Source organism: Hordeum vulgare, chromosome 7H (genome assembly GCF_904849725.1).
Source record: "Hordeum vulgare subsp. vulgare chromosome 7H, MorexV3_pseudomolecules_assembly, whole genome shotgun sequence".
NCBI lineage: Eukaryota > Viridiplantae > Streptophyta > Magnoliopsida > Poales > Poaceae > Hordeum > Hordeum vulgare.
In genome coordinates this window covers 616,966,546-616,993,670 of record NC_058524.1, presented here as the reverse complement: position 1 = coordinate 616,993,670, position 27,125 = coordinate 616,966,546, and the positions used below count along the sequence as shown (strand labels likewise).

Sequence of the window (27,125 nt, the reverse complement as noted above, 5' to 3'; positions counted from 1 at the left end):
AGCTTTATAAACGGTTACATTACCGTTTGCATCACTCTTCTTCTTGAAGATCTATTTATTTTCTATGGCTCGCCGGTCATTGGGCAAGTCCACCAAAGTCCATACTTTGTTCTCATACATGGATCCTATCTCGGATTTCATAGCTTCAAGCCATTTGTTGGAATCCGGGCCCGCCATCGCTTCTTCATAGTTCGAAGGTTCACCGTTGTCTAACAACATGATTTCCATCACAGGGTTGCCGTACCACTCTGGTGCGGAGCGTGCCCTTGTGGACCTTCGCGGTTCAGTAGTAACTTGATCCGAAGCTTCATGATCATTATCATTAACTTCGTCTTCAGTTGGTGCAGGCGCCACAGGAACAATTTCCCACGCTGTGCTACTTTCCTGTTTGAGAGGGGGTGTAATTACCTCATCAAGTTCTACCTTCCTCCCACTTACTTCTTTCGAGAGAAACTCTTTCTCTAGAAAGGATCCGTTCTTGGCAACAAAGGTTTTACCTTCGGATCTAAGATAGAAGGTATACCCAATAGTTTCCTTAGGGTATCCTATGAATACGCATTTCTCCGCTTTGGACTCGAGCTTTTCTGGTTGAAGTTTCTTCACATAAGCATCGCAGCCCTAAACTTTAAGAAACGACAACTTAGGTTTCTTGACAAACCATAGTTCATACGGTGTCGTCTCAACGGATTTAGACGGTGCCCTATTTAAAGTGAATGCTGCAGTTTCTAATGCGTATCGCCAAAATGATAGCGGTAAGTTGGTAAGAGACATCATAGATCGTACCATATCTAATAAAGTGCGACTACAACGTTCAGACACTCTGTTGCGTTGCGGTGTGCCAGGCGGCGTCTGTTGCGTTGCGGTGTGCCAGGGGAGTTATAAAAGTGAATGTGGATGCATCATTCCATGAGGAGACTTTTCGTGGAGCTTGTGGAGTTGTCGCCGGGGACGATCATGGCAAGTTCTTGGGGGCAGCAACACAAGCACTACGGGATCAGCTAAACTCCTGACCATCCGTTCTAGACTATATCGAACAGCGAATCTGGGCTGCGCAAACACTATCATTGAATCGGATCGTATGAATGCTTTGGAAGCTGTTTCTAACCCGAACGCTTTCATGGGAGTTGATATTCCTGTGGTGACAGAATGTTCCCTCTTGGCAATGGAGTTTGTGAATATTAGTTATGAGTTTTATAACAGACAGCACTAGAACAGCACCCAAGCACAACCACAAAATCCCAATAAAATATCAACTGATTTTTTAAAAAAAAATTGAACAGGTGATTATTCTACCAACATCACCAGATCAGAAATCAGGAATCAGCATCAAAGATCTCGGGATTGGCAAATCCCACAAACCTCATTTCACAATTCAACACACATCATGAGTATATACCAACAAAGCAAATTTATTGAGCATCAAAAAACACTACCAGGGGTTTCAGGTGCTTCAACCTTGCAGCCGGCAACCACCAGTGCATTCGCTGTCGTTCAAGCAGGCGGCACTATAAGTCTATAATTAGGTTTACTGGCCGAATAGTCAATAGGGATTTCAAACTAGAAGCAAGGCGCCTGACCATCTTGGCAAACCCACAATATAGAACTGACTTGGTCACAGAAGTCTGCAAGCTACTTATATAGTGCATACCAGAGAGAATAAACGTTTCTGATGGTTGCTAGGCTGTTCGCAACACTAGCGCAAAGGAGACGATTTACATGTTGTTTGAGTTATCTAACTGATCTTCAGTAGGCTTGGTGTGATCCATTTGAAACAACTCAGCGGCCAGAACTGATCATCATCTATGCCGCCACGTCAGTCACCGAAGCTGGGTATATCAATATGGCCGCGGTGGATAAGCTCCGGGGTACGGCGCTGTATAAGATTCAGTGAGATCATCAAATTAGTTCACCTGATTAGAGTCATGAAAACAGATGGGTTTATCTAAGCTCATCAAGGTCTTACCAGGTGGATAAGGGGACTGTGCTGCTGAAGGTGGTGGATACGGCTGCCCATATGGCTGTGGCGGGTACGGCTGCTGCCCATATGGCTGCTGCGGTGGGTACGGTTGCCCGTACAGCTGCTGCGGCGGGTACGGTTGTCCATAAGGCTGTGGTGGTTGACTTGTAGGAGGACATGCCTGGTGCGGGTACGGCTGCTGAGGAGGTGGGGTTGAGTATGCAGAAGGAGCAGGATATGGTGCATGGGCAGGAGCTGCATAAGCTTGGTGCGGTGGTGGTGCTGCAGCATATGCTGAAGGAGCTGGGTATGAAGCTGAGGAGGCACCGTATGGGGACGGTGCATATTGGCCAGTAGGTTTACCTGCCATCTTGTTCTTCTGGCATACATAATAAGCAAAATAATAATGAGGCAATGGAACATCAACAGAAACAATGAAACAAAGACCAGTGATCAGCCTCTCACTCACCATTGCTGAGACATCAAAGTGCATAATGAGCATCACTTCCCCGGCAGACCTGCACAGGTCGACTTTAGTGTCAGGAAATTTGCAAGTTACAGTGGGCGAAAGGTATGATACATATGTGACAAAAGGACTTACTTCATATGGCGTGTCTGGAGGGGCCATGAGGCGTCATCGAAGCCACTCGTGAGCACCTTGTTCAGCGGCACCCTGCATGCAGAAACACTCAGCCATCAGTCGCTCTACTCGGCAACAGTAATGAGTAAAATGAGCTGCATCGTAATGCACAAACCTGCAGCTGCCAATGAAGTCATCGGTGTTGATTGTGTTGCTGTTCCACACGTTGATACTCAGCTCACGGAGCCCCTCGATGAGTGGTATATGAAACTTCTCGTCAAAGGACGGGTTCCTTCCTCCATCTGATTGTATAAAAAAAGACAGTAAGCTTATGGAGCTAAAATATGTACAAGATGAAATATTTCGTTAATGTTGGAAATGTAGGCCACAGAGAAGAACAATGTCCTAGCATTCCCCGTTTATTAAAAGCCAATGGGTGATATAGCCTGCTAGATTAAATAGTATTTTATGAAATGCAGATCTAAGAACCTCTTGGAAAAAGTTGAGGACTTGTTCAGGTCAACTCTAGGATGGATGAGACTGCATTTTCTATTCGGCATAGTAACTGTAAGATATAGCAGAAAAAAACGATCCTACAGGGCTGTAATCTAGGCCTGGGTACTTTCATAAGGAACGGTTTCAGTTTCATGGTCAACAAAATAAAAACTGTAAGGGAATTGCACACAATGCCAGTTTGCTGTATTTAATTACTTGTCGGGATAAGGAATGCCAAGTAGCAAATTTCAATAACGATATAAAAATACTCGGCAAATAGCGTTCCACAAAATTGAATTGCACAACTTCTAGAACCAGCCCAGCAGCCTGAGAGCATCACTCGGAACATATACAGGTAGATGCCAAATTGTACTACAAAGGAAATGGGATTCCTGCAGGACAAGTAATGATTAACACTATCGCGTAGAACTTTATTCATAGGCATCAAACAAAGTTGATAGAATATATTCTCGAATCGACATGAGTATGTTATGCCAATCTACTAGGGTGTCACTTTTTCCACCACTAAAGGAACAAAAATAACCACGTAAAGGATCACGGCATTTTCGCAAAACTAGGATGAGTAATGGGGACCGCTAGTGTGTACAAACATATTCATCAAGGGAGCAGCGCATCAAACAAAGGTAGAAGAATATATTCTCAGATTGACCCGAGAATTTTGCCAATCTACGGTGGCATGATTCTTTTTTACTGTAATCTAGGTCTAGGGTGGCACAATTCCACCAAGAGGTGTGCAAGAAACAAAAATAACATTATCATGAGGCGCACGATCTTCACAAAACTGTTAGGAGGCAACTACGAACTATCCAATATCTGGACTCCAAAGAGATGAAGCAACAAACAACATTTGCAACTGTGTCAGCTTCCATGAATAATGAACAGTGCTTAGATTACTATTGATTTTATCACATGATTGCTAAGTATGAGATGCGTCAATTGATTAGAATCCTAATAATGCAATGCAGATGTTTCAGAGAAGCAGCCCATACATAGATTAACCGAACAGTCATCGGCCTTGCTGCAAACTATAAGTCTATAACTGAACATGGAAGCAAGTCATCGTCGGCCTTGCTGTTGCAAACTATAACTGAACATGGGTACAAGTCATTGCCCTGCCAAAAACAATGAAGGGGCAATGCTGACCTGACCTGGTCACTCACCCGCCGTTGTTTGAGCAATGGCGGTTGGCTGGTGCAACTATTGGAACAAATTGAGTTGTGTATGCCTTCAATGAACAAGTCGTTGCTAGTCCACCAACCCTCCTATAGCACAAAGAATTGGCAATGCTGCACCCACCGTGTGTGTAGACAAAAGCACCAATTACTGAAAGAGATTGAGCCGAGTACATGACTCGACGAACAGACTAAACTGGCGTCGGATTGTGCAATACTTTAGATAACTCGAGTGAATTCGCTGGGAAGCTGAGGCAAACAAAGAAATGTTGGGGGAAGAGTGGACGGGATAGCCATCACTCATCATTCATCAATAGTCTGGCGCCCACCCTACCCTCCTGGAGAAGAACAAAAGAGGCAATGCCCAACCACCGGGCGTTGCTGGTAGGTGCAACCACTGGTACTGAAACGAATCGAGTTGTTGAGCATGCTCAATGAACAGACTGAATGGACGCCACATTGTACAATACACTAGATAAGTAGGGTAAATCCAGTTCAAATATCAAGTGAATTCCACTAGTTTTGGGCAGCTAGGTTACTAGGGCGGAGGCTACTGATGATGCAGAAAACTGGTGCATCAAATTGGGCAGTGATCCTTGCTTGTAGGAAAGTAGTATATATAAACTGAAGATGAGAACAAGTCTCTGCTCCTCCTCGACAAGAAAGAAGAGGCAACGCTGACCTGGTCACTCGGCCACCGTCAACTTGAACGGATCGAGCTAGGTAAGCATAATGTATGGCTGAAAGCAGAGATTAAAGTGTCGCCAGATGTACAGATTAGCTGCACATTGCGCTAGAAACCTCCTCCCAGTTCAAAAGCCACCAGTTTTGAGTACTAGTAGTAGCTAGTTTTGATGGTGCGCACAAACAATTTTCACACGAAGAGAAGAAACATAGGAGTGGTAGGCGGTCGCGCATAAGGTCATACACCTAGAGCGCACGAGAGAGGGGAGGAGGAAAAATAAAATGGTGGAGGGTGATACCGGTGCATGTCCTGGTGCGCAGCTTGTTGTTGGCGTAGTCGATGATGACGTAGGGGTCCTGGCGCGAGAAGAACTCGGTGTCCCGCAGCTTCCTGCACCCCGTCACTGCCCCACATCCAAACCAAGCGAGCCGACAAAATTCAGTTGAGCAGCAAAAGGGGTCTATAATAAACCGAGGGGAAGCACGGAAGAAGACGAAGCGGGAGGGGCGGCGCCTTTTTACCTCTGACCTCGAGGAGCTGGCCCTGGATCGACATGGGCGGGCGGCGCGGGAGGAGGGGGGGTTGAATCGTCGTCGTCGTCGGCGGCGGCGGCGGCGACGACTAGCAGTAGCAGGCAGGGACGAAAGCGACTTTTGCTTCTTGAGGACGAAAGGATGGGCCGTGCGGGACGTGATCCAAGATTGATACTGCTGCTGCTTTGCTACGGGAGAGGAGCGAAGGCAATTTATTAGTAGTACGAGCGGACACGCGCTTTACGCCTCCCTGGAAATATTTATGACGGATTCGGCTGCGGTCCTTCATAGACGGATTGGATGCGTTTGGGGTCCGGCCACACGCGTTGCTTGCACGTGACGGCCACCACGTTGTCGCCCACTAAACCGCGTGGATTTTTGCGCGTTGGTTCCTTCTTCCATCCTTCTATCAATCAATCCCGTTTCGCAAGCAAAACTTAAACCAAATCTAATAAAAGGGGCTGCCGGTAAACATCCGCCACCTCGATGGCCGTCCGATCTACACACAGTCGTTCAATCCGTCCATCCGATCCACGCGTGGGGCTTCGACCGACACCCAGTGATTCCTGAAACGATGATTGAGTTGCAGAAAAAATCGCTTTGTTGCAAAAAAAATAAAGCTTGGACTCATTAATTCCCGAAACAAAGGTCGAATTCCAGAAACAATCGCTTTGTTGCAGAATTTTTTTCCTTCATCTTTCTGCAACACATGCCGTGTAACGGAAACAATTCCTAAAACAACAAACGGGTTGCAGAAACAATTCTCGAAACAACGAACGGGTTGCAGAAACAATTTCTCCAACTCCTGCAACAACAGCCGCGTTGCAGGAAACTGGAGACGGATGAATGGCTGCAAGGTTAGAGGAGAGGGAGAGGAAGCATAGGGGAGGAGATGCCTCGTCTTCCGGCGAGCTCTCCTCATACGCTCCAGCACCATGGACGCATCCAGCTCTTGCAGGAGCCAGATCCAACGTCTGCAGTCTCCCTCCTCCTGATCCAACCAGCGCTCGATTGCTCCTCCACAACGTGCGGACGCACCCATCCAACCGGATGCCTAGCCGCTCGAGCAGCCGTGGTCATGGTGTCCGAGCGTCCGTGCTTTCCTGTGCCGTGCACTCGCGAGAGAAGATGAGAGAGATGGATGAGAGTGTGGGCTCACAAGAGGAAGATTGGGGAGATAAGTATGAGTTGGTTCTGCAGGGACATGGATCGCAAGCATGAGGATGCGGATGGACGGTGAAAAATCGGCTGGTTGAACTAGGTATCTTTCCATAATAAAATGACGGACAACAACTGTGTTTGGTTGGGTTGAACGAAAGAGAAGAAAAAAACGGGCTTGTAGATTTACAACAGGCTATAACACAAACTCCAAAAAGCTACTACTCCTTTTAATGATCTATAAACGTTCTTATATTTCTTAACAAAAAAGTAAATCAAAATATATGATGGGTCACGTGTTAAAAAAATAAATACTTTTTATTACGCACTACTATTTTATACGTGTTGACTATTATATTAATTATAAATAACATGACAACATTTTTATAGCAAGATTATTAATGATGCTCTTATACCGTATCTATAGTCCTAGAATTTATATCCCAAACAAACAATGTGTATTGTGCACGAACATGCAAATGGCAATGCAGGGAGAGGAACGGCAACAACACTGCTACTAAGTACGTACTTCCTTCGTATCAAAATAAATATTTTAAGCTTAATACAACTTTATAATACAAAGTTATGATACTTATTTTGAGATGGGGTGAATATCTATCAAGAACGCTTTTGGTTGCCTCAATTGAACAGTAGGAGATTGCATACTAGAAACGAGTCAGGTTGAGTATAACTTAGTTAAGAAGATAGTACTTCCTTTGTTTTTAAATATAAATTTTTTAGAGGTTTCACTAAAAAAATTATTCGGATGTGTACATACATATTTTAAAGTATAAATTCAATTATTTTGCTTCGTATGTTTTTCTCTAATGAAATTTTTAAAAAAACTTATATTAGGAACGGAGTGAGTACATGCCAAAATATGATGATTGCGAATTGTTTGGTTGTCTGTATGTATGAGAGGTCTTGACATCGGAAACCAATTTCGACCCGATGTTTGGTTGTCTCGCTCACATTATGGTTAGCAGTTAACAACTCTACGTAAAACAGAGCACCTCGTCTAACACGAGACGAAAGGAGGACATGTTGCAGACCACCCGAACGCCGACGCGAGCGCCTCCAGGACATCGACGTGTGGCAGCGCGACCTCGAGCGGCACCACCGTAGTGCACGCGCGCTCACCTGCGCTCTCACTAGAGTTGCAGCGTCGCTTGATCTTGCATCCATGGCCGTCATCTGTGCATGCTTCTCCATCGTGTGTCGCAAGCAAAACCTGCTCTACTTCGTCAACCTGCAAGAAGAACCTCGCAGGGGACCCGTCGTCAGCCTTCGTCAACCTGCTGGCCGAACCTCGTTATAATAGACCCGTAGCTCGTAGGGGATCTCCCAAGGATGCTTGATGTGGAGGGTCTGGCTCGTAAAAAACTGTGGATTCGGCCGTGCCTATAGCAGCATCTACGTGTAAGCGAACAGTCCATGAATTTTAAAAAAATGCTACGTACAACAGGCCTGCTTATGATTTTGTGGGCAAGCAGATATGCCCAAGTTTCCAAGTGGGAAAACACACGGAGGCCTGTTGTATCCGCTGGATGCCCTGCCCTCGGTCAAGAGTCAAGTCAAGACCATTGGATTCGGATGGGATGCATGCAAAACAATGGAACATGCTATGGTGGACCCGCCATGCCCATGGTATGATTCCACTGCCATGTGAGACAGTTTCCGTCCAACTCCCAGAGCCGGTCAAGTCAAGTCAACCCATCAACTGCAAGAAAGTAGACACGCGCAAGAGCGGGCACGCAAGTTTTGTGCAATCTGCACTCCGCTTGTCCGACAGCCCGCCCAAACTGTCACCACCCCGGCCGCTCTCACGAGACCGTATTTCAAATATTCACCAGGTCCTCAAAAAACTTATTTTCACCTCTAGCCCGTCGGGCATACCCATTTCATTTGGCGTCTTTTAAATTATCTGAAGCCATCAATATGATGAAAAAGGATTTTTTTCTTGCTTTATATTATAATAAAACAACAATCGGGCACACAACCACCGATACAATAAAAAGGAAAAAAGATTGGGGAGAGAGGATAGAAGATGCTACCGAACAACAACGGTCTTACAACCCTAGCAGCTAGTACATCGATGACCTCGACAACCCAAGGGGCAAGACCCCAAAACACTCATGCTAATGGAACAGCCCGCCATCGGAGAATTGTCAACTCGCATGCCGTTGCCCGGCCATCCGAGAGCTCGCCCTTGAGCCCGGATGGACTGGAAGAGGAAGGCAACACACCACCATGTCGGCAAAGCCACTCCGATCAACGCCACCGTCTCGGGCCACCACCACCAGGATCACCAAACGTTGTTGAGTAGGAACAACTGAAAAAACACTACTACTACGTGGAGGCCGCTGATGATCAGGAGTAGTTAGGAGGTTCTCAGGCAGGAGGCCTCGCCTCGTTCGATCGTTGTATCTTTTGTGCTAGCCTTCTCTAAGGCACCCCATGTTTTATGTCTGTACTCAGATATTTGTTGCTTCCGCTGACTCGTGTGTTTATCGAGCTTTCGTATTCTAGCCCTCGAGGCCCCTGGCTTGTAATATGAAGCTGATGTTATTTTATTTGTGTCTAGAGTTGTGTTGTGATATCTCCCCGTGAGTCCTTGCGTTTGATCGTACGCATTTGCGTGTATGACTAGCGTACGATTAAGCCGAGGGCGTCACAGTTGTCCTGACACGCGGCGCTCTACGTCAGGCTACTGCGTCTACCTTGGGCCCTCGTTGATCTCTTGGTCATCGAAGCGCCAACCCACGGTCTCCCGTTCCAGTGCCGAGGCAGAGTATCGCGCCATGGCGAATGCCGTGGCCGAATGCTCTTGGATACGGCAGCTGCTACAGGAGTTGCTTTGTGATGTTCACAAGGCCACTGTCGTCTACTGCGATAACGTCAGCGCGGTCTACCTCTCTGCCAACCCGGTGCACCATCGACGGACGAAGCATATTGAGCTTGATATTCACTTCGTGCGCGAATAGGTTGCCCTTGGACGAGTTCGGGTTCTCCACGTGCTGACGGCACAACAGTTTGCTGACGTCATGACTAAGGGATTGCCTGCTCCCGTCTTCGAGGAGTTTCGGTTCAGTCTCTGTGTCTCTAGTGACGCTTCGACTGCGGGGGGTGTTGAATATGTATTTGTGTTGCACGTGTATTACAGTTGTGGCCCACCTCCTAATCTTGTATAGTTGAGGTAGAGGTTTTCCCTTGTATTAGATATACGTGCACCAGCACCCCTAATGAAATATCGCATTACAACTCATCTCTCTAGATTCTGTATGAATCCCCTCCTATAAATTGAAGTCAAAAGCATGCGAAAAATTCGCAGTGATATGATAGATAATGACACGGTCGCACACACTTCCGAAATAAACGAATAGTTTTTTAAAACTTGCGTTAATTTCCAAACGGAGCCCCCCACAGTCCCACACAAAGGCCTGCTCGTCCGTGAAAGCTGGTCGGTTTTCTCCCTGCTTGATTAAACATCGCGCGCGGACGCCTGGAAAACAGGAGCCTTCGTTGACCTTTAGCAAATCTGCGTTGATTTCCGCCGGAATTCCACGTTGTACGTTCACACCTCACACGACGGCTCCTCATTCATGGAAGTTCAGCATATATCTATCATGGAGGTTCAGTAACTTGTAGTCGTTTCTCGTTGCACATGTGCTGATCGAGAGGATCCACCCGTCATGTCTGCCGCGGCGTTGCTCCTGGTGGCCGCGCTCGTCGCCCTCGGCTCCGGTCATGGCGGCGAGGCCTTCGACCCCAACCCTCTCCAGGACTTCTGCGTCGCCGATGCCACGTCCAAAGGTAAGGAAACACCAGCCTCGCTTGCTGTCTATCCTTCTGGCCTCTGCTTCCTCCGTTCTAATTTATATGACCACACTTTTCGATAATCAACTTTGAGTAATAATTTGACAGATAAAACTTCTAAAATTTTCAATGTTATAATGTTTATGCCACGCACTCCTTACTCTCTGCTTCCAAATTATGTGGACAATTAGTTTTGTTCCAAGTCAAACTTCTTTAAGTTTGATCAACTCTATGAAAAAATGTGTCAAAATCTATACATCAGCAAATTAGTTTCACTAGATTAATCGTAAAATAAGTTTAATACTATATATTTGATGTTGTAGGTATTAGGTAGAGAAGTTTGGCCAACTAAGATAAAATTGACTCGAAGCTAAAACATCAATTAATTTGAAAAGGGTAACACACATTATTGGTGTAATTGATGATCCTATCTCTGTCACGGTTTAGAAGACACAGTTAAATTTACGTGCATTTTCATAATAGACAAGGTTTAAGGCGCATTGCATTTACTCCTAGCAGCTAAGAGCAAGTACAATAGTATAGCCAGCTACTGGCTATAAGCCATTGTCATGTCATCTATAGCTCATCTTTTAGTCAACATGTACCATGGTTCATTACAAAAGTGTATTGCTTTTTTATTATATGATCCACCTTTCATATTCATAAAATGTCTAGGAGCACGTGCTAGAGCTGGCTCTTAGCTAAGAGCCCGCTTACCTTCTCTCTCCTATTCTCTTTCCTCTAACTAAATAAAAATATATTAGTTTATTCCTTATAGCCAGCTGACTCAGCTTTATTGTACTTGCTCTAATTTGTACTCCGTTGTATTATTTCTATATGCATGTGTAGTGTGAATGCTATTTTTTACCCCATATCACAATCAATCAATAACCACCTAGGTTTCAGAGAATTTACACGTACGCCTTCTAAACCGTGACGGAAAGGTGTAGTAAAAGTTGGCTGCCCGTAATGGGAGTATCATAGGTAGTATCATGCATGCCAACTAGGCAATCTCAATGAGGTGGCATAAAATTAAATAAAGGAAGAGAGAGTTGAGTATCATATCATGATACCGTATCATATTAAATGATGTGCTACTATGTGTCTTGCATGTCAATAAATGAATTACTCTGATATTAATATATGATGATATGCATTACAGATGTGGTATCATAAACTAGTATCATATGTATGATACTAGTATATGATACTACCCATTACAACCAGCCTAAATCATGAAACAATAATGTCACATGAATGTGGTATTGTGGACACAGAGAGTTACTTCGTAATGTGATCATTTAAAGTCCTGTATATACGTACTATGCAGTGCGCGTGAATGGGTTGCCATGCAAGGACGCAGCGGCCGTGGTGCCGGACGACTTCTTCTTCGCCGGCGCGGACAAGCCGGGCGACATGACGAGCCAACGCTACGGTTTCGCAGCGCTGACCGTGCAGATCCCGGGCCTGAACACGCAGGGCCAGTCGCACGCCCGCGTCGATCTCGCGCCAGGGGCCATCTTCCCGCCGCACTACCACCCCAGGGCGGCAGAGACGGCCGTGGTGTTGGAAGGCTCCGTCTACTTCGGCTTCGTCTCCTCCTACCCGGACAACAAGCTCTTCGCCAAGGTGCTCCACAAGGGCGACGTGTTCGCCGTGCCGCAGGGTCTCATGCACTTCCTCTACAACAATGGCACCGCTCCCGCCGCGCTCTACGCCAGCCTCAGCAGCCAGAACCCCGGGCTGGTGCTCCTCGCCGACGCGCTCTTCGCCGGGGCGCTCCCCGACGATCTCCTTGCCAAGACGCTCCTCGCGGACAAGCACACCGTGGACAGCATCCGAACAAACTTCCGGAGGCCTTGAATGCTTGTTCCAATCTCCTAGTAATTTATCACATTTTCTCGGGCATAGTAATCTCGATCGATGTGTTTATTTGTCATAAACATTTAAAATGTAATTCGAAATAAAAATGCTGCGAGTCATATTCCATCATGCAAATGACCTCTCCGGTGCAAGTATCATGAAGTGGCACTTAAGGACGAGAAAAGAAGACGATGATGTAGCATTGGAATTAAGGGTGTGACAGAATATTCTGATAACATACACGTAAATGAGAGAAGTAAACAAGAAGATCGTATCACGTAAATGAGAGAAGTAAACAAGAAGATCGTATCCACAACTTTGTATTGAATTTTACAAAGTATAAATTAGGTGAAATATCATTCGTGAAAAAAAGTGAAATATGATACTAGTGTAGTGCATGATATTATGCACAATGTGAATGTAGTAACTAAAGTAGTTCTACCATATGGTACTGTGCATTGTGAGTAGTTCTACCATATCGTGAAATATGACGTGGCATTGGAATTAAGAGCGTGACAGAACATTCTGATATCATACCCGTAAAAGAGAGAATTAAACTAGAAGATCATGTCCACAACTTTGTATTGAATTGAATTTTACAAATTATAAATTAGGTGAAATATCATTCGTGAAAAAAAGAAAAATATGATACCTTTTTTTAACACATTAGAGACACAAGCGCTCATATACACGCGCATACACTCACTCCTATGAACGCACACACGCTGACACGCACACCCTACTTCTATGAGCACATTCGCGAGACTGAGCCAACATGTCATCTTGAGATTTACGAAGACACTGTAGGCGCCTCGTCGTCGACGAAAACGTCTTCTCCCACTGAAAGCGTATCGTCGAAATCCTAAAATAAATCTAGAAATAATGCAAGCACCAGAACTTAAACCCTGATGGGCCGAGAATACCACGGTCCCTCTAACCATCCAACTACAGGTGCATGATATTATGCACAATGTGAATGTAGTAACTAAAGTAGTTCTACCATATCCGTAGTATAGCAATCCCTCCCAACGTGTGTACAAGTCCATCTCATATTTTGGGTCTAAGTTTTTTTAAAAGGAGGATTACCTCCAGCCTCGGCATCATGATGATGCATGCAGCCATTTTATTAACAAAGTTGTTCAAAACAAATGCAATCCCCAACGGGACCAACAAGGTCTCACCAAAATAAGGAAAATTACATGCCACCAATGGCAGAATAAAGATAGACTATGATGACTAAACATCTAGCCTATTAGTATGCCGTCATCCATATCGATTGAATATATCCAGTGCTACCGTCTCCCACCGGCTGCACCCAATAACCATAGTTTTCCTGGACTCCGCAGGCATGAGTAACGACCACATACGAGTCCAAGCAGTAGCTTTGTAGATGACCTGCAATAAATTGTTAAATTTCTTCTTGTTAAATATCATATCATTTCTCCAATTCCATATAGCCCAAAGCATGGCTCAAATTCCTACTCGAATGTGTCTAGCTGTGATGGATCTACTCCACTGAGCCACGTTCCAAATAATGTGTTCATACTCGTTGGAGGAGTAATGTTGAAAGCTATATGGATAGTATGCCATAGAAGTCTTTCCAAAGGGCACTCGAGAAAGAGGTGTTTAATAGTCTCGTTATGATCACAAAAGCAGCATCTAGTATTACCAACCCATTTTCGTTTAACCAAATTATCATTCATAAGTATCACTGCTTTGTGAACAAGCCACATGAAAATCTTAATCTTGAATTGTACTTTAATTTTCCAAATGTATGCAGAAGTAGGTAATATTCCGGCATTGGTAAGGTTCAGATACATTGATTTCACTAAGAACCTACCACTTGTAGTTAATCTCCAATGAATTGTGTCTGGTTGGTCCCATAAATGAACTTCCATCAATCGACGGACAAGATGGAGCCACGCATTCCAACGTTCTCCCACCATAGATCTAATAAACTGAATATTAAGAGGAATCGTATGCATAATTGTAGCAACATAAGCATCCTTACGTTGTACAATATTATATAGAGTCGGATATTGTGTGGCTAGAGGCGTCTCTCCTAACCACGTATCTTCCCAAAATATGGTTGTGTTACCATTCTCAATGTGAAACTTCACTTTGTGGAAAAAACATCATTTGTTCTCATTAAGCCATTCCAGATGGTGAATCTGAAGGTTTCACTGTAACTTGAGCCAAGGTTTTAGATTTGCACGTACTTACTGCACAGAATTTGTACCCATGTACATCCTGTCTCCATTGATAATATATATAGCCATTTGCTCAATAGACACTTATTTTTAATTTGTAAATTCACGATCCCTAACCCACCTTGCTCTTTGGGTCTGCACATCATCTCCCATTTAGCCTATGTGTATTTCGTTTTACTACCATCACTTTGCCAAAAAAAATATGTATCAATAGAAATCTAGTCTTTTCCGTACCCTCACTTGTACTTCAAAGAATGATAACAAAAACATAGGCAAACTTGTTAATACTGAATTTATTAACACTAGCCGCCCTCCATAAGATACACTAGTGGAAAACGGGCCTTTGGCCTGGACCCTTTAGTCCCGGCCTCCATCTGGGCCGGGACTAAAGGCCCGGCCACGTTGCCCCAAAATCGCAATGCCGCCCACGAGGCTTTGGTCCCGGCCCGTAAGGAGCCTTTAGTCCCGGTTTGGACACAAACCGGGACTAAAGGGCTACGCGGTGTGCAGCCCGCATGTGCGCCACCTTTAGTCCCGGTTTGTGTCTCAAACCGGGCTAAAGTCCTCTGCCTATATATATTGGCCACAGCCCCCCTCTCCCCTCTTCCTTGCATTTTTCTTGGATGGAAGAGTGTGGGTGTGTGCTAGCTCTTCATTTTTCTTGGATGCACTAGAGGTGTTTGTTGAAATATGTGTTAGAGTGATGCCGCTTTAGTTCACCGAACACAACTACGATATGAGATGCCCGAGCCACGCTTAAACCTCTTCCTCTTTATTTCTACTTATTCTAAAAGGTTAGCAACTATATTTCCTCGTTTAGACCGTGCGATACTAATTTTTAAGATCGTGATTGTATTTGATATACTGTCGTATAACGTAGATGAGCCATCCATGGATGTACGGTGATCGACGCACAGCCGCTTACAGAGAAGGCGTGCATTCTTTTCGAGATGCAGCCGATGCGAACAAGCATGATGGTGGCTATATGTTTTGTCCATGTGTTGAATGTCGGAATGAGAAGGATTACACTTCCTCAAGAGTCATTCAGAGCCACCTGCTTCGGTCCGGTTTTATGTCGGGCTATAATGTTTGGACCAAGCACGGAGAAAGAGGGGTTATGATGGAAGACGACGATGAAGAAGAAGAGAACGATGATGACAACTACCGATCTATGTTCCCTGAGTATGCTGATACCGCAATGGAAGACAATGAAGAACAAGATCAGGATGAAGAACGGGAACTAGATGAGCCCGCTGATGATCTTGGCCGGGTCATTTCTGATGCACGGCGAGGTTGCGACACAGAAAAGGAGAGGTTGCAGTTCGAGCAGATGTTACAGGACCACAACAAATTGTTGTACCCAACTTGTGAAGATGACCAGAAGAAGCTGGGTAGCACAGTGGAATTGCTGAAGTGGAAGGCAGAGACCGGTGTGACTGTCGGGCAGGGTTTGGAAGCGGTTCAAGTGTGTGACTAACGGTATCGAGCATGAGAAGCTGACCTTTAGAGCGGCTCAGGTAAGTAGTAGTATGATATACTTCTATTTTCAATACATTTATGATGCTAGATTATTATTTTGATTATATATATTGTATTCTCGTAAAGTGCGACCAGCAGCCACGGGGGACGCATCTATGCGGATACTATGTTTGCGAGACCATTCGCACGTTTACCTCTGAGCACAAGGATTACAGATACGACGTAAGCAATGAACATTCACACCTCTATTTTTACCCATCATTCTTTGTTATCATGATTGCTATTCATATTCATCTCCTCTTCTTATATAGTACACGGCCATGAGGGAGAAGTACCTACCAGAGCAACGCGCGATTGCTGTTGTAGAGGAGCTTGCGACCTTTCTGAGGACGGAAGCTATAGATGACAAAGGACGATTTAGTATAGCTAGGGGCCATTACTGATGTTGGTCCATGTAATCGAATAGACGGGCTCTAGTCCCGATAATTCAGATCTCCATATAATTGTATATATATGCTCGCTTGTAAGATAAGTTAATCTTATATATATGCATAAACATGTATATTTAGAATTATATGAAAACTAATTCCCGAACACCAAACGAGGCATCACGTTAATCTCCGAACACCTAAACCCTAAAACCCTAAAATAAACAAAATCTGCAGAAACTCTTTAGTCCCGGTCCGTGTTAAGACCCGGGACTAAAGGGCCTGCCCCTGAGGGCGCTCCGAGGCGCCCACGTGGAGCACCTTTGGTCCCGGCTTGGAACTGGGTCGAGACTAAAGGTTAGGCCTTTAGTCCCGCCTCTTTGGTCCCGGTTGGTGAACCGGGACTAAAGCCCCTTACGAGCCGGGACTATAGGCCCTGTCCCCACTAGTGATATAAGCCTACCCTTCCAGCAACTTAGTCTTTTTTCAAACCGATCCACTATACTCTTCCATACCTTATTAGTGAGTTTCCGATGATGAATAGGGATGCCAAAGTAATTAAACGGGAGAGAACCCCTCTCACATCCGAATAATTGCTTGTAAGTATCTTGTTCTTCCTTGGCCCGTCCAAAGCAGAACAATTCACTTTTTTTAAAATTAATTTTGAGCCTTGATAACTGTTCAAAGAGCCATAGTATCAACTTCATATTTGTAGCTTTTCAAGATCATGTTTAATAAAAAAAATCGTATTGTCTGCATATTTAATGATGGACATCCCCCATCCACAAGATGTGGGACTAGCCCTCCTGCTAGATCGCCCGCTTTAGCACGACCTATGAGAACTGTAAGCATATCAACTATAGTGTTGAGTAAGATCGGGGACATCGAATCCCCCGCTCTTAATCCTTTTTGGGTTTGAAAATAATGACCCATATCATCATTCATCTTAATCCCAACACTACCATTCTTAACAAAAGAATCCACCTGGGCCCTCCAAGCCTCATTGAATCCTTTCATCAGTAATGTTTGTTGGTGGAAAGACCACTTAACTTTATCGAATGCTTTTTCAAAATCCACCTTGAAGATAACTCCATCCAGTTTCTTGGAGTGGATTTCCTGAAGTGTCTTGTGTAGAACAACAACCCCCTCTAGGATGTGTCTAGCCGGCATGAACGCCGTCTGCGTGTGTTGTATAACCGAGTGGGCTATCCTCGACAGTCTATTCGTTGCAACTTTAGTCAAGATATTAAAGCTCACGTTCAGCAAGCAAATCAGCCTGAATTGTTTTATCTGAATGGCACCCTCCTTCTTTGGTAGTAAAGTTATTGTTCCAAAATTTAAGTGAAATAATTGTATCTATCCGTTAAACAAGTCATGGAACATGGTCATCAGATCATCTTTAATAATATGCCAACACCTTTTATAAAATTCAGCCGGGAACCCATATGGTCCCGGGGCCGTGTTTTGCTTCATTTGCATAATTGCTTCAAACACCTCTTTCTCGGTAAATGGGGCTGACAGTACCTCATTCTCTTCCCGGTTGAGTTGAGGAATGTCCTCTGTTACGCTTTCATCAAGCGATACAGAGCTAGCTTCATGAGCTCCGAAAAGTTTTCTATAATATTCAGATATGTACAATTTAAGGTTTTCATGTCCTACAATTGTACCATCATCATGTTCAAGTTGAATTATGCTTTGCTTTCTATGTTTGCCATTAGCTATCATGTGGAAGAATTGGGTATTGTCATCCCCTTGGACGATCGTAGACACTTTGTCTACTTTCGCTCTTCATGCCCACTTAATTTCTTCCTCTCGAAGTAAATGACGAAGCATCTCCTCGGCCTCATTCTTTCTAATCTGATCACTATGATTAAGTATCGCTACTTCAGCCTTCAACTCTAACTCATTTATGAGTTGAATAAACCTTTCTTTTTCCACTCTGTATGCACCACTCTGATTTTTGGCCCAGCCCTACAAGAACTGGTGTACATGTCTGATTTTATTTTACTATATATCCATATTTGTATTACCTCTAATTTCTTTGGCCCGTTCAGTTGCTATTAGCTCTAAAAATCCTTCTCGCTCGAACCATCCTACTTCGAAGGAGAAGATATTTTTATCACCCATATGTGTCGCTCCCCTTAGTCAACAAGTCGGGTGTGGTCTGGAATTTCTCTCTGTAGAGCCTCGACCATAACAAGAGAATTTTTTTGTTCCCACTCCACATTGGTGAGCACTCGATCTAGCTTCTCATAAGTCGGATTGGGTAGGGAATTTGCCCATGTAAATTGCCTAAACATAAGATCAATTTCTTTCAGGATAAGACTTTCAATAATCATGTTAAACATGAAAGACCATCTAGCATCAAAGTTATCATTATTCTTCTCTTCTTGTCGTCGAATGATATTAAAATCTCCACCCACTAAAATAGATAAACCTTCGTTTCCACAGATCCTCTCTAGATCTGAAAGAAATTTAGATTTGACATCTTGTTGAATTGCTCCATAAACAGCCACTAAAGCCCATCGAAAACCATCAACTTTCGACCTCACTCGAAATTTGACGGTAAAGTCTCCATATGTCACGTCAATCACTTCTAACTTTGACTCCTGATTTTACAAATGAAACATAAATTTGTGTCACAAAAATTACATATGTTGGTTGTTGTGTGAGCTAAACCAATTTTTTTTGTCAGTTGTAATTGAATGTGAATGTGGATTTGTGCTTTATGGAGCTGCGTCTTATATGAAATATGGCGTACTGCAACTTGTTTCATGTTGGCATGAATGTTACCTATTTGGAAAGCTGGTGTTTGTGTATTATCAAGTTCACTTTTGAAGGCAGACTATGTGTGAGTTTATCAATTCTTGCTACAATGGCAGCCAAAAAGGATATACTAGTCATTTCAATCTATAAATTCTTGTAGCAGCCATACATGATTTTTGCCATTGGATTTAACCAAATGAAATCCCCATGGAGATTTCATTTCATTTCGTTTCTATGAAATGAAATGAAATGAAGGGTGCCAAACAAGCTGTTATAGATCCAAGGATGATCCACCGAAAGACAACATGTCAGATCCAAGGATGGATCTCGCCTTAACCCGATGGCATCAACTGATAGAGCTTCTCATCAATTCCACACAGCGATGCAGAGAGAGCATGACATCACTTCATTTTTTTTTTGAATTCCTAAATCAGCACTAGCCAAAAAATAATGATGAGAAGGACCCTGCACGTAGAAGGGGTCTTGAAAAAGGAAAAAAAAAGGAAATTGACCAGAGTGGGATTTGAACCCACGCCCTTTCGGACCAGAGCCTTAATCTGGCGCCTTAGACCAACTCGGCCATCTGATCTTGGTGCCATTTCTTCTTCAATGCTTTACTCAACGGATAACTATTTGCCAAGCCATTCAAAAGCAATCTAAATATTCAGATAGTGAGCGCCTGGTTGCAGGCATTAGCAATGTCCAAATGGCCTGGATTGGAGTGATCGCCTCCAACAGCTATGACTCTGGCGAGTGTCACGTTGTCAGCTAGCAGCGCAAGCAAACTTGATGCTTCTTTCACAGGATGATCATTAGCACATGAGATGAAAAGTAGAGCAAGTAAATACTTGAATCATCAGATATTACTGGGATGAAAACTAGGTCCAACTTGAATCATCAGATATTACACCCGTGTCGAATCAGATTTAACATTACACATTACATCAGAACAACATCAGATTATGTCTGCTTAGATGTACCATCAATATATACATTCAGCGACGACTACCGCAGGAACCAAAAAAGAAAGGCAGTTGACCATCAGCTTTCGACGCGAAATCCTTCTATCTAGCTTATTCCCCTTTCTACTATGTGGTGTACAACAATGCTTGCCTACTACCCTAACACTACAGGGCAACTCACTCACTCTACAATGCCTCCTTTAACACGCTCCTGCTTAACCGACAACCACCCCCACGTCTTCATCAGCATGCCGGTTGTTACCCCTGAACCTCAGCCCAATGTCGTCGTCGTCCTCATGATCTAGAGGGATCAGCGCAAGGTCGTCGTCTCCTGATCCTGGAGTCTCATCAGTAGGCTCGTTCGACCGACGGGAGTCCTCGCCAAAGTTGTGCAGCCTCCGGCCAATGAGATAGCGATCGTCTCTGATTGAATTGTGGAGGTTGGTGAACCAGACATGGAACCTTTTGCCACAGAAGAAGAGCGTGCTGAATATCAAGCAGCCAAGCCAGGCAAAACGGTAAACTGCTGAGTTCACAATCAGTGGGTAGCCCAGCACCGGGAACACACCCCTTGCAAGGACGTATGGGACACATAGAGCAGTAAGGAGCTTCGTGATGATGGGGGTTATGATTTCGTGCAGGACCCATAGACCTTTTAAACGGGAGAAGCCGTCCTCTCTTACTCTCTCAAACTTCATCCTCCAGCTTTCATCAACCAAAGGTGCCATTTGATCCAGCATCACCTGCAAGAGTACACAAGAAAAACAATCAACAGAACAATTCAAACATTCATATATGTGCCTACCCATGGTTATAAAGTTTATCTGATTATAAATGGTTTAAGAGTAAATGCAGTCATTGAGGGCTTAAGTGGAACAAACAGAATCAGAGATTTGCAATCTTCTTACCAGTCTAGTCCAAATTTTCAAGAATATTAATCCAAGTGCCCAATCCTGATACAGCAGAAAAACTGGGCTCTCGTCGATAGGCACCCTCATGGGTACAATCACCAGCAGCTCAAAAAGGAGTCCAATAAGCACAGGGATAACGAAGATCTGGAAAGAAAATAATTCATGGTTAGACACTAGAGTACAGGCCTTGTCAATCATAGACCACACTTACAAATGCAAAATGAGATACTTGGAACAAGCTCAGCCGAGATGAATTACCCATATTGACAGGAGAGCGGAACTCTTCAGTACAATAGAGCACCACTTGCAGATCTGTTGTACCAGGAAGCCCAGACGTCGTGATCTAATGTAGTCAATTGCATATCTGGTTCCAGCTGCTGCACTCCAGATAATATAGCAACCAATGCTAAAAGAAAACAGATCTGAACAAGAGACAAGAAAACCACAAGTTTATTGAAGTGTAACTACATTAACCTCATAAATATGGAAGTTATATAGCAAACAAAGCAAGGTAAGCAGTACAAATATCAGCAAATTACCATTGCACTTGATACCATGCGTGATTGGCAGGCGGGGAACAGCCTCGAAAACTAGACGGCCAAGTGAGATAGGAATAACAATCATTCCAGCGTTGAATATGAGTAGCGTCATCCATGCCAGCACAAGCAAGAGTATGATACGGAGTGCAAAACTGTACCTTCAAAAGGTAAAGAATTATTAAGAGGACTTAACTAGTGAAAAATTTAAGTAGTAACAGTATATATACTAATACAAGAGAGAGATTTCTTGCTCCCAGAGCCCAATGGAGCTTTATTTTTTAGAAGTTCAAAACTGAGATATTTCAAGTTTCAAACAATTCTGAAAAGAAAACATGGACTTTTATAGCGAATATTACATGTGCTAGAAATACATTGTTTTTTTTCTGTGTGTATATAGCTCACACCAAAACGTATTTCATCATGAAATTTACAGAAATGTGGTGTGCATCTCTATGTGCGCTAAACTTCAAATCTGAAGGTCTCGAGCCCCGGGATCCAAAAGCATTTTCTATACTTATACTCATAAGTTAGCATAGACGCACAACAAGTAAATCTAAAGGAGGAGGGAGGGGGCTTCAAGTAAATACTTGTAAAATTTAAAGGCACAACAACTGGCTATTCTTTTACCATACTAAAAACTGCTTTTCTTTTGATATATAGGAAATATAATCTTCTTTTGTGCAGGTTAAAAATGATGCAACAAAGTAAGTAGTTATCCTTTTACAGCTATCTAGATATTATACTCACTCTGAATCTCCTTGATCATCTGCATCAGATTCTTCAGCAACGTCATTAGCTTCATTTGCATTACCCCTGCCATCATTATCTAAGGCAGCATGCTGAATCATACGCTGCTCAAGCTGTGGGGCTACCATTTCCCTCCCACCGTGTACTCTATCTCTTCTTTCTGCCCTGCCATTCCAGTTCTCTTGCCCAGCAGCATTTTCTTCAGGTTTTGGTAGTAAGAAATCTGTTAAGCCTAGTCCCCAGCCAATCACAGCAAACCAATGATGCAACAGAGCTTTAATAGTTGCCCGAGGCTTGAAATGCTCAATCGCAAATGGGATGCATATTTGGAAAAGAAGCACGTCAACTGGAATCTCAGTAAAAGGGTCAAAAATGCTGCAATAACACGTCAACCAAAAGATGTAAGTATAAGATAACCAAATGAGATGGAAAAAAGATATCAGGATGATCGGACGCACGTAATGTCCAGAGGAAAAGTTTTAGGAGCTACTCGCATGGCCAGTTTGACAGGTAAGAAGACCAGCATCACAATCAAGCTTCCATACACAGCAACAGATAAAAGAACTCGTCGAGCATGTTTATGCACAGGATCATCGATTAAGTCCCTAAAAGGATTGTAATTTGGATCAGCAGGGTCCCGTAAGAAGTAAAGAACCCCATTCCTCAGTACCTACATATGAAGGCAAAACAAACGTTGAGAAACAAGGATGTATATGAGTCCTTACGTGCAGTTAGTGAACTAGCAGAAATATCACAAGGATTGACAAGTTGAGCAATACCCCTCGAAGAAGGCTCACAAATATGCTTATCAGGAGCATATATACAATCCCAACAAGCCAATGGATCGAGGAGCTCGCCAAGGGTGACATAGTAAAGAATTCAACTCTCTGAGCAATTGTGGTACCCAACATCTTAAGAGTGCAGACATCAAGCCACCAACCACACATAAGGGGAAATACTCCAAGTTCTATCACCAAAAGGAATGCGACTTTGACCATAGTCATGAGATGCTTCATTCCAGAAAAGAACTGCCTGCATAGAGATGGAATGGCCTCTAGTATTGCAGCAATGCCATAGAGTCTTCCAATAGTAAAACGTTCTCCGCGGGCATATCGAAGTAAAGCCAGTGATCCGATGTACAAAAACACAAGGCAAAAGATAAACATGTATCCAACAGCAAGAGTTGTCAGATCTGAAAGATAAGATGAGCCCATAGCTGTTCCTTTCACCACACTGCCCTTTCCAGTGCCCTGCATTACAGCAAGACCAGTGGCGTTTATCTTCAAGGACTGAGTAACCACCTCAATCACATGCCCGATAACACCTTCATTGTGACTGTCGGAAGAGAAATTCTTCATGGCATTAAAAGCACTATTCAATGTTTCATTAGCCAAAGAAATAGCAGATTCCGTAAACGGCATCACCCTAGCCAGCATAGGACTGGAGGCTGAAGAGAAAAACCATGATAGATAATACAGGACAATCCTTCCCAATGAGAATGGTACGAAGATGACAACAATGAGGAATATAGCATTGCTGGCCAAAACCTGAAGAGAATATATGCATATAAAAATTAGAAAATAAGGGAGCAACAGACACTGCCAGCATGATAGCAATATAGAGCTAACAATACAACCAAGTGAGACATGACCACAAAATCACAATTACACTGTAAGGATCCTAAATGCATCTGAATTTTAGAATAAACATATTTCTTTCATGCCACATATTAATATGACATTTCTGGGAGTGCGATAAGACACCAATGAGGACACCAAGATTGAATAGTGCTTTTAATGCATCTAACAGTCTGGAAAAAGGAAAAATAGATGTCACAGATAGCAGTTCTGAACATCATATTAATGGGGACACCAAGATAAGGCATCTAACTGGCTAACTATCTGGAGGGGACATAGTAAGGATAATCGATACAAATGATGTACAACCAAAGGTTGTTGAGAAAACAGGCCTAATATTTTGCAAAGGATGAAAATTTTAGTTGGAATATCGATTCACACACATGCAAACATACAATGAAACCCATTTGTCTAACTAAAACAAGAAAAACAAGAAGAGATCCTTACCGTAATTGCATTCTCAACCAAGTGAAATACTGGCCCTTGCATACCAACAAGTTCATCAAAAGGAACATCCTCCGCACCATCGGCATCATCCAGACCATCTAGCATCTGCTCAACTTGGGCCTCTAGTCTTTCCAATCGAGCAGCAACATTTTCTGCATTTCTCCTCAGAAGCTCCCCAGCACCAAGTCCTTGGGCCTCAGCCAGGTCATCAATATTTCCATCTGCACCAGGAACCCTGTTATTAGGACCAGCTAGCCTTCTGACAGCTCGGGCACCATGCCTTTCACGACCTGCATCGTCCCTGTCAGCTTCATGTCCTCCAAGTTCCCGCAAGTGCCTTATATAGTCTCTTAAAGAGGTAGCTCCAAGAAATATAAGGACAATGATAGCTGAGAGAAGAAATCCATGTAGGCAATCACTGAGGATCAACTGAGCGCTGATGTGACTCAAGAACAGCCTTTGTGCTTCACCGAGACTTCTCACAAATGTTAACCGCCATATCCAGTAGGTAATGAAGGGGATAATCATGAGCCAGACTGAAAGAACAAAGGCAAGCCGGAGGACAAACTGGAACACATGGCATGCTTTCATCCCAACGCCAAACACAAGTTCTTGGAAAGGCAGCCTGCTTGGAGCATTCTGAGCATAGACGGGCGAGAAAGAGAACGCGTGTTTACAGACCTGAAAATAGGAAAGCACGGTTTGTTAAAACTGGAGTTGGGCAGAACAAATAGGATGGTGGTATAACGCTATCAGCCTTTTCGTGCAAGTTGAAGTTGAAAGTCGTTATCAGGCATGCCCTAAAACTAACGTGCCCCACAGGATTATGACGCAAGAAGTAACTAAAGGGATATCGGCCCCATGACAACAGAATAGCATGGTCATATTAACTGCCAATCACTTGACACCAGGCACAGAAGCAAAGTAGCTCTGCCATGAGCCGCGATCCTACTGCTTGATCCTACCGCGATCCCACTTCGAAAAAAACATTCCACGGACATGGTTCTCAAAAAAAGCGAAAGTAGCCAACGGACCGAGATCCTATTGCTTGAAGGACAATTCACAAAATAACATTCCATGGACATGGTTCTGAAACCCTAGTTTCACCAATTATAGCAACGTCGAGCGCTAGAATCATTCCTACGTCGCGCGAAATCACCACGGCAGCACTTGCCCAAATTATCCAGGTATAAGACGACGCCCATTGACCGATTTTATCCCCAACCTAGAGCTAGGAGCAGATTCCCCGAATGAATCAGCACCGAGAGCACCGGCTCGGCGCCCCCGTCGATCGAATTCCGCCACCGCCCAATCGAATCCCCCAGGGAGCTAGGTGGCTACGGAGCACGGGCACAGGTGCGTCAACGGGGGCGGGGAGAAGGAGGTCGCGCATACCTCGCACTGGCGGGAGTTGCTGTGGTCGAGCCACTGGAGGAGGCAGTCCTGGTGGACGAACTTGATGCTGCCGCTGCATGCGCAGGGGTAGCGCAGCGGGTGCTCGTCGTCGCCGCGGTTGCGGCAGATCCGGCAGACGTCCCCGTCCTCCTCGTCGTCCTCGTCGTCGTCAGCGGCGGCCGCGGCGGAGAGCGGCCGCGCCTCCTCCTGCTCCTCCGGCTCGCCCGCGGCAGCCGCGGCCGGGTCGAGGATCTCCGCCATGGCTGCGTGGGCGATCGCGGCGGGGGCGGGGAGGCGGATAGGGAGGAAGGGGAAAGAGAGAGGCGAGGATTTTCCGCTCGCCTCCTCGCTAATAACGCGTCGGTCGGTGAGGGTGACGAGGCGGTTTCTCCTCAAACGGGTCCGGGCTTGGGCTTTGTGCCGGGCCGGGTCGGGAACTGGATAGGGCTAGGCCGGGGGGCGACCGCTCGTTGAATATCGTTTTTGAGAAACTTATGTTTTATTTGCTTATAGCAAAAAATAATATTTATTACTGATTAAAGGCCAAAAGTGTCGATTAAATTCTATAGGCAAACCGTGTGAACCGTCGGCTTTATTATGTCTCATTTGAAAAATAGTTGTCTTGGTTTTTTTCTAAGAGACAATTACATTTGAGCCCCTAGTTGTGTCACATTCGTTTGATTTGCTTCTAAATTCAAAAAACTCTCGTTTCTAAAAAAACTCTTGACCCAAAAACTCTCTATCATGTTCAAACAAAAGAAATATTAGCAGCATTATTATTTGGACCGAGCAGACTCCTATAAATGGTAGTAGCACAATGCAAGTTTTGTATCTTCTTCAACTCGACAAGCCCATTTCTTTAAAGAAGTGGTTCTATTTTATTTTTCGCCTTCTACCACTCGCTCGGTAAGATCTAAGAGTGTACCTCCCGAGAATTTCCTGCTCCTTAGCCCTTTGAAACAACTCGATTTCCTCTTCTCTGTATATATTGGCCACATGTTCCTCTAAATTTTTACTAATGGCATTCTTTTCATCATGCTAACCCATTTCTTCACTCCCCTTATCGATGAAATCTATGGACTCTACACTCTTTTGATGCCTCTTATACAAACCAAATGTAATTTAAACTATACTCCTCATAAACTTCCTTATCTAACCCTATTTTTTCATTTATTATGAACTCTATTCCTACTAGAAACAGAGGGGTGCCACACTTTATTCACAACTTCATTTAAATCCTCCCTAGGAGACCAGCAAAACTCAAACCTAAAAAGTTTATAATATGTTTCTGATTTAAGCCCAAATCGACTAGTAAAAGAGTGGT

General features: G+C 44.1%; 3 protein-coding genes and 1 non-coding gene across 5 annotated transcripts; 1 reads left to right on the top strand and 3 right to left on the bottom strand.

Annotated features, from left to right (window-relative positions):
* Window positions 1–1,391: 1,391 nt before the first annotated feature.
* On the bottom strand, window positions 1,392–5,673 carry LOC123410894 (vegetative cell wall protein gp1-like). Its single transcript, XM_045103821.1, has 7 exons — window positions 5,432–5,673; window positions 5,209–5,313; window positions 2,713–2,839; window positions 2,559–2,630; window positions 2,427–2,475; window positions 1,964–2,336; window positions 1,392–1,873 (listed from the first exon to the last, which is right to left on the bottom strand). The coding sequence occupies exons 1-7, from the start codon at window positions 5,463–5,465 to the stop codon at window positions 1,836–1,838; spliced, it is 798 nt and encodes a 265-aa protein (XP_044959756.1). The 5' UTR covers window positions 5,466–5,673; the 3' UTR covers window positions 1,392–1,835.
* Window positions 5,674–10,244: 4,571 nt separating this feature from the next.
* Window positions 10,245–12,412, top strand: LOC123412904 (germin-like protein 5-1). Its single transcript, XM_045105863.1, has 2 exons — window positions 10,245–10,414; window positions 11,748–12,412. Exons 1-2 carry the CDS (start codon window positions 10,294–10,296, stop codon window positions 12,278–12,280), a joined length of 654 nt encoding a protein of 217 aa, XP_044961798.1. The 5' UTR covers window positions 10,245–10,293; the 3' UTR covers window positions 12,281–12,412.
* A 7,259-nt stretch (window positions 12,413–19,671) lies between these two features.
* TRNAL-AAG lies at window positions 19,672–19,752 on the bottom strand. The gene has a single exon. It is a non-coding gene; the product is annotated as a tRNA-Leu (tRNA).
* Window positions 19,753–20,008: 256 nt separating this feature from the next.
* LOC123413239 (probable E3 ubiquitin ligase SUD1) lies at window positions 20,009–26,144 on the bottom strand. 2 transcript variants are annotated; one of them, XM_045106183.1, is made up of 9 exons: window positions 25,802–26,144; window positions 24,407–25,087; window positions 23,102–23,869; window positions 22,781–22,992; window positions 22,323–22,697; window positions 21,576–21,733; window positions 21,295–21,458; window positions 21,034–21,180; window positions 20,009–20,868 (listed from the first exon to the last, which is right to left on the bottom strand). In XM_045106183.1, exons 1-9 carry the CDS (start codon window positions 26,060–26,062, stop codon window positions 20,341–20,343), a joined length of 3,294 nt encoding a protein of 1,097 aa, XP_044962118.1. In that variant the 5' UTR covers window positions 26,063–26,144; the 3' UTR covers window positions 20,009–20,340. The 2 variants fall into 2 exon arrangements, with proteins under 2 accessions (XP_044962118.1, XP_044962119.1); XM_045106184.1 differs by having other exon boundaries at window positions 21,576–21,727.
* Between the last annotated feature and the right edge of the window lie 981 nt (window positions 26,145–27,125).

Coding starts and splice junctions, on each gene's coding strand:
- LOC123410894 (XM_045103821.1), bottom strand. CDS start 5,465: ATGTCGATCCAGGGCCAGCTCCTCGAGGTCAGAG. Junction 2,337..2,426: donor ACTTTGATGTCTCAGCAATG/GTGAGTGAGAGG, acceptor TATGTATGCCAG/AAGAACAAGATGGCAGGTAA. Junction 1,874..1,963: donor ACAGTCCCCTTATCCACCTG/GTAAGACCTTGA, acceptor AATCTTATACAG/CGCCGTACCCCGGAGCTTAT.
- LOC123413239 (XM_045106183.1), bottom strand. CDS start 26,062: ATGGCGGAGATCCTCGACCCGGCCGCGGCTGCCGCGGGCGAGCCGGAG. Junction 25,088..25,801: donor GCAACTCCCGCCAGTGCGAG/GTATGCGCGACC, acceptor TCCTATTTTCAG/GTCTGTAAACACGCGTTCTC. Junction 22,993..23,101: donor TTGTGAGCCTTCTTCGAGGG/GTATTGCTCAAC, acceptor CTTCATATGTAG/GTACTGAGGAATGGGGTTCT.
- LOC123412904 (XM_045105863.1), top strand. CDS start 10,294: ATGTCTGCCGCGGCGTTGCTCCTGGTGGCCGCGCTCGTCGCCCTCGGC. Junction 10,415..11,747: donor CGCCGATGCCACGTCCAAAG/GTAAGGAAACAC, acceptor CGTACTATGCAG/TGCGCGTGAATGGGTTGCCA.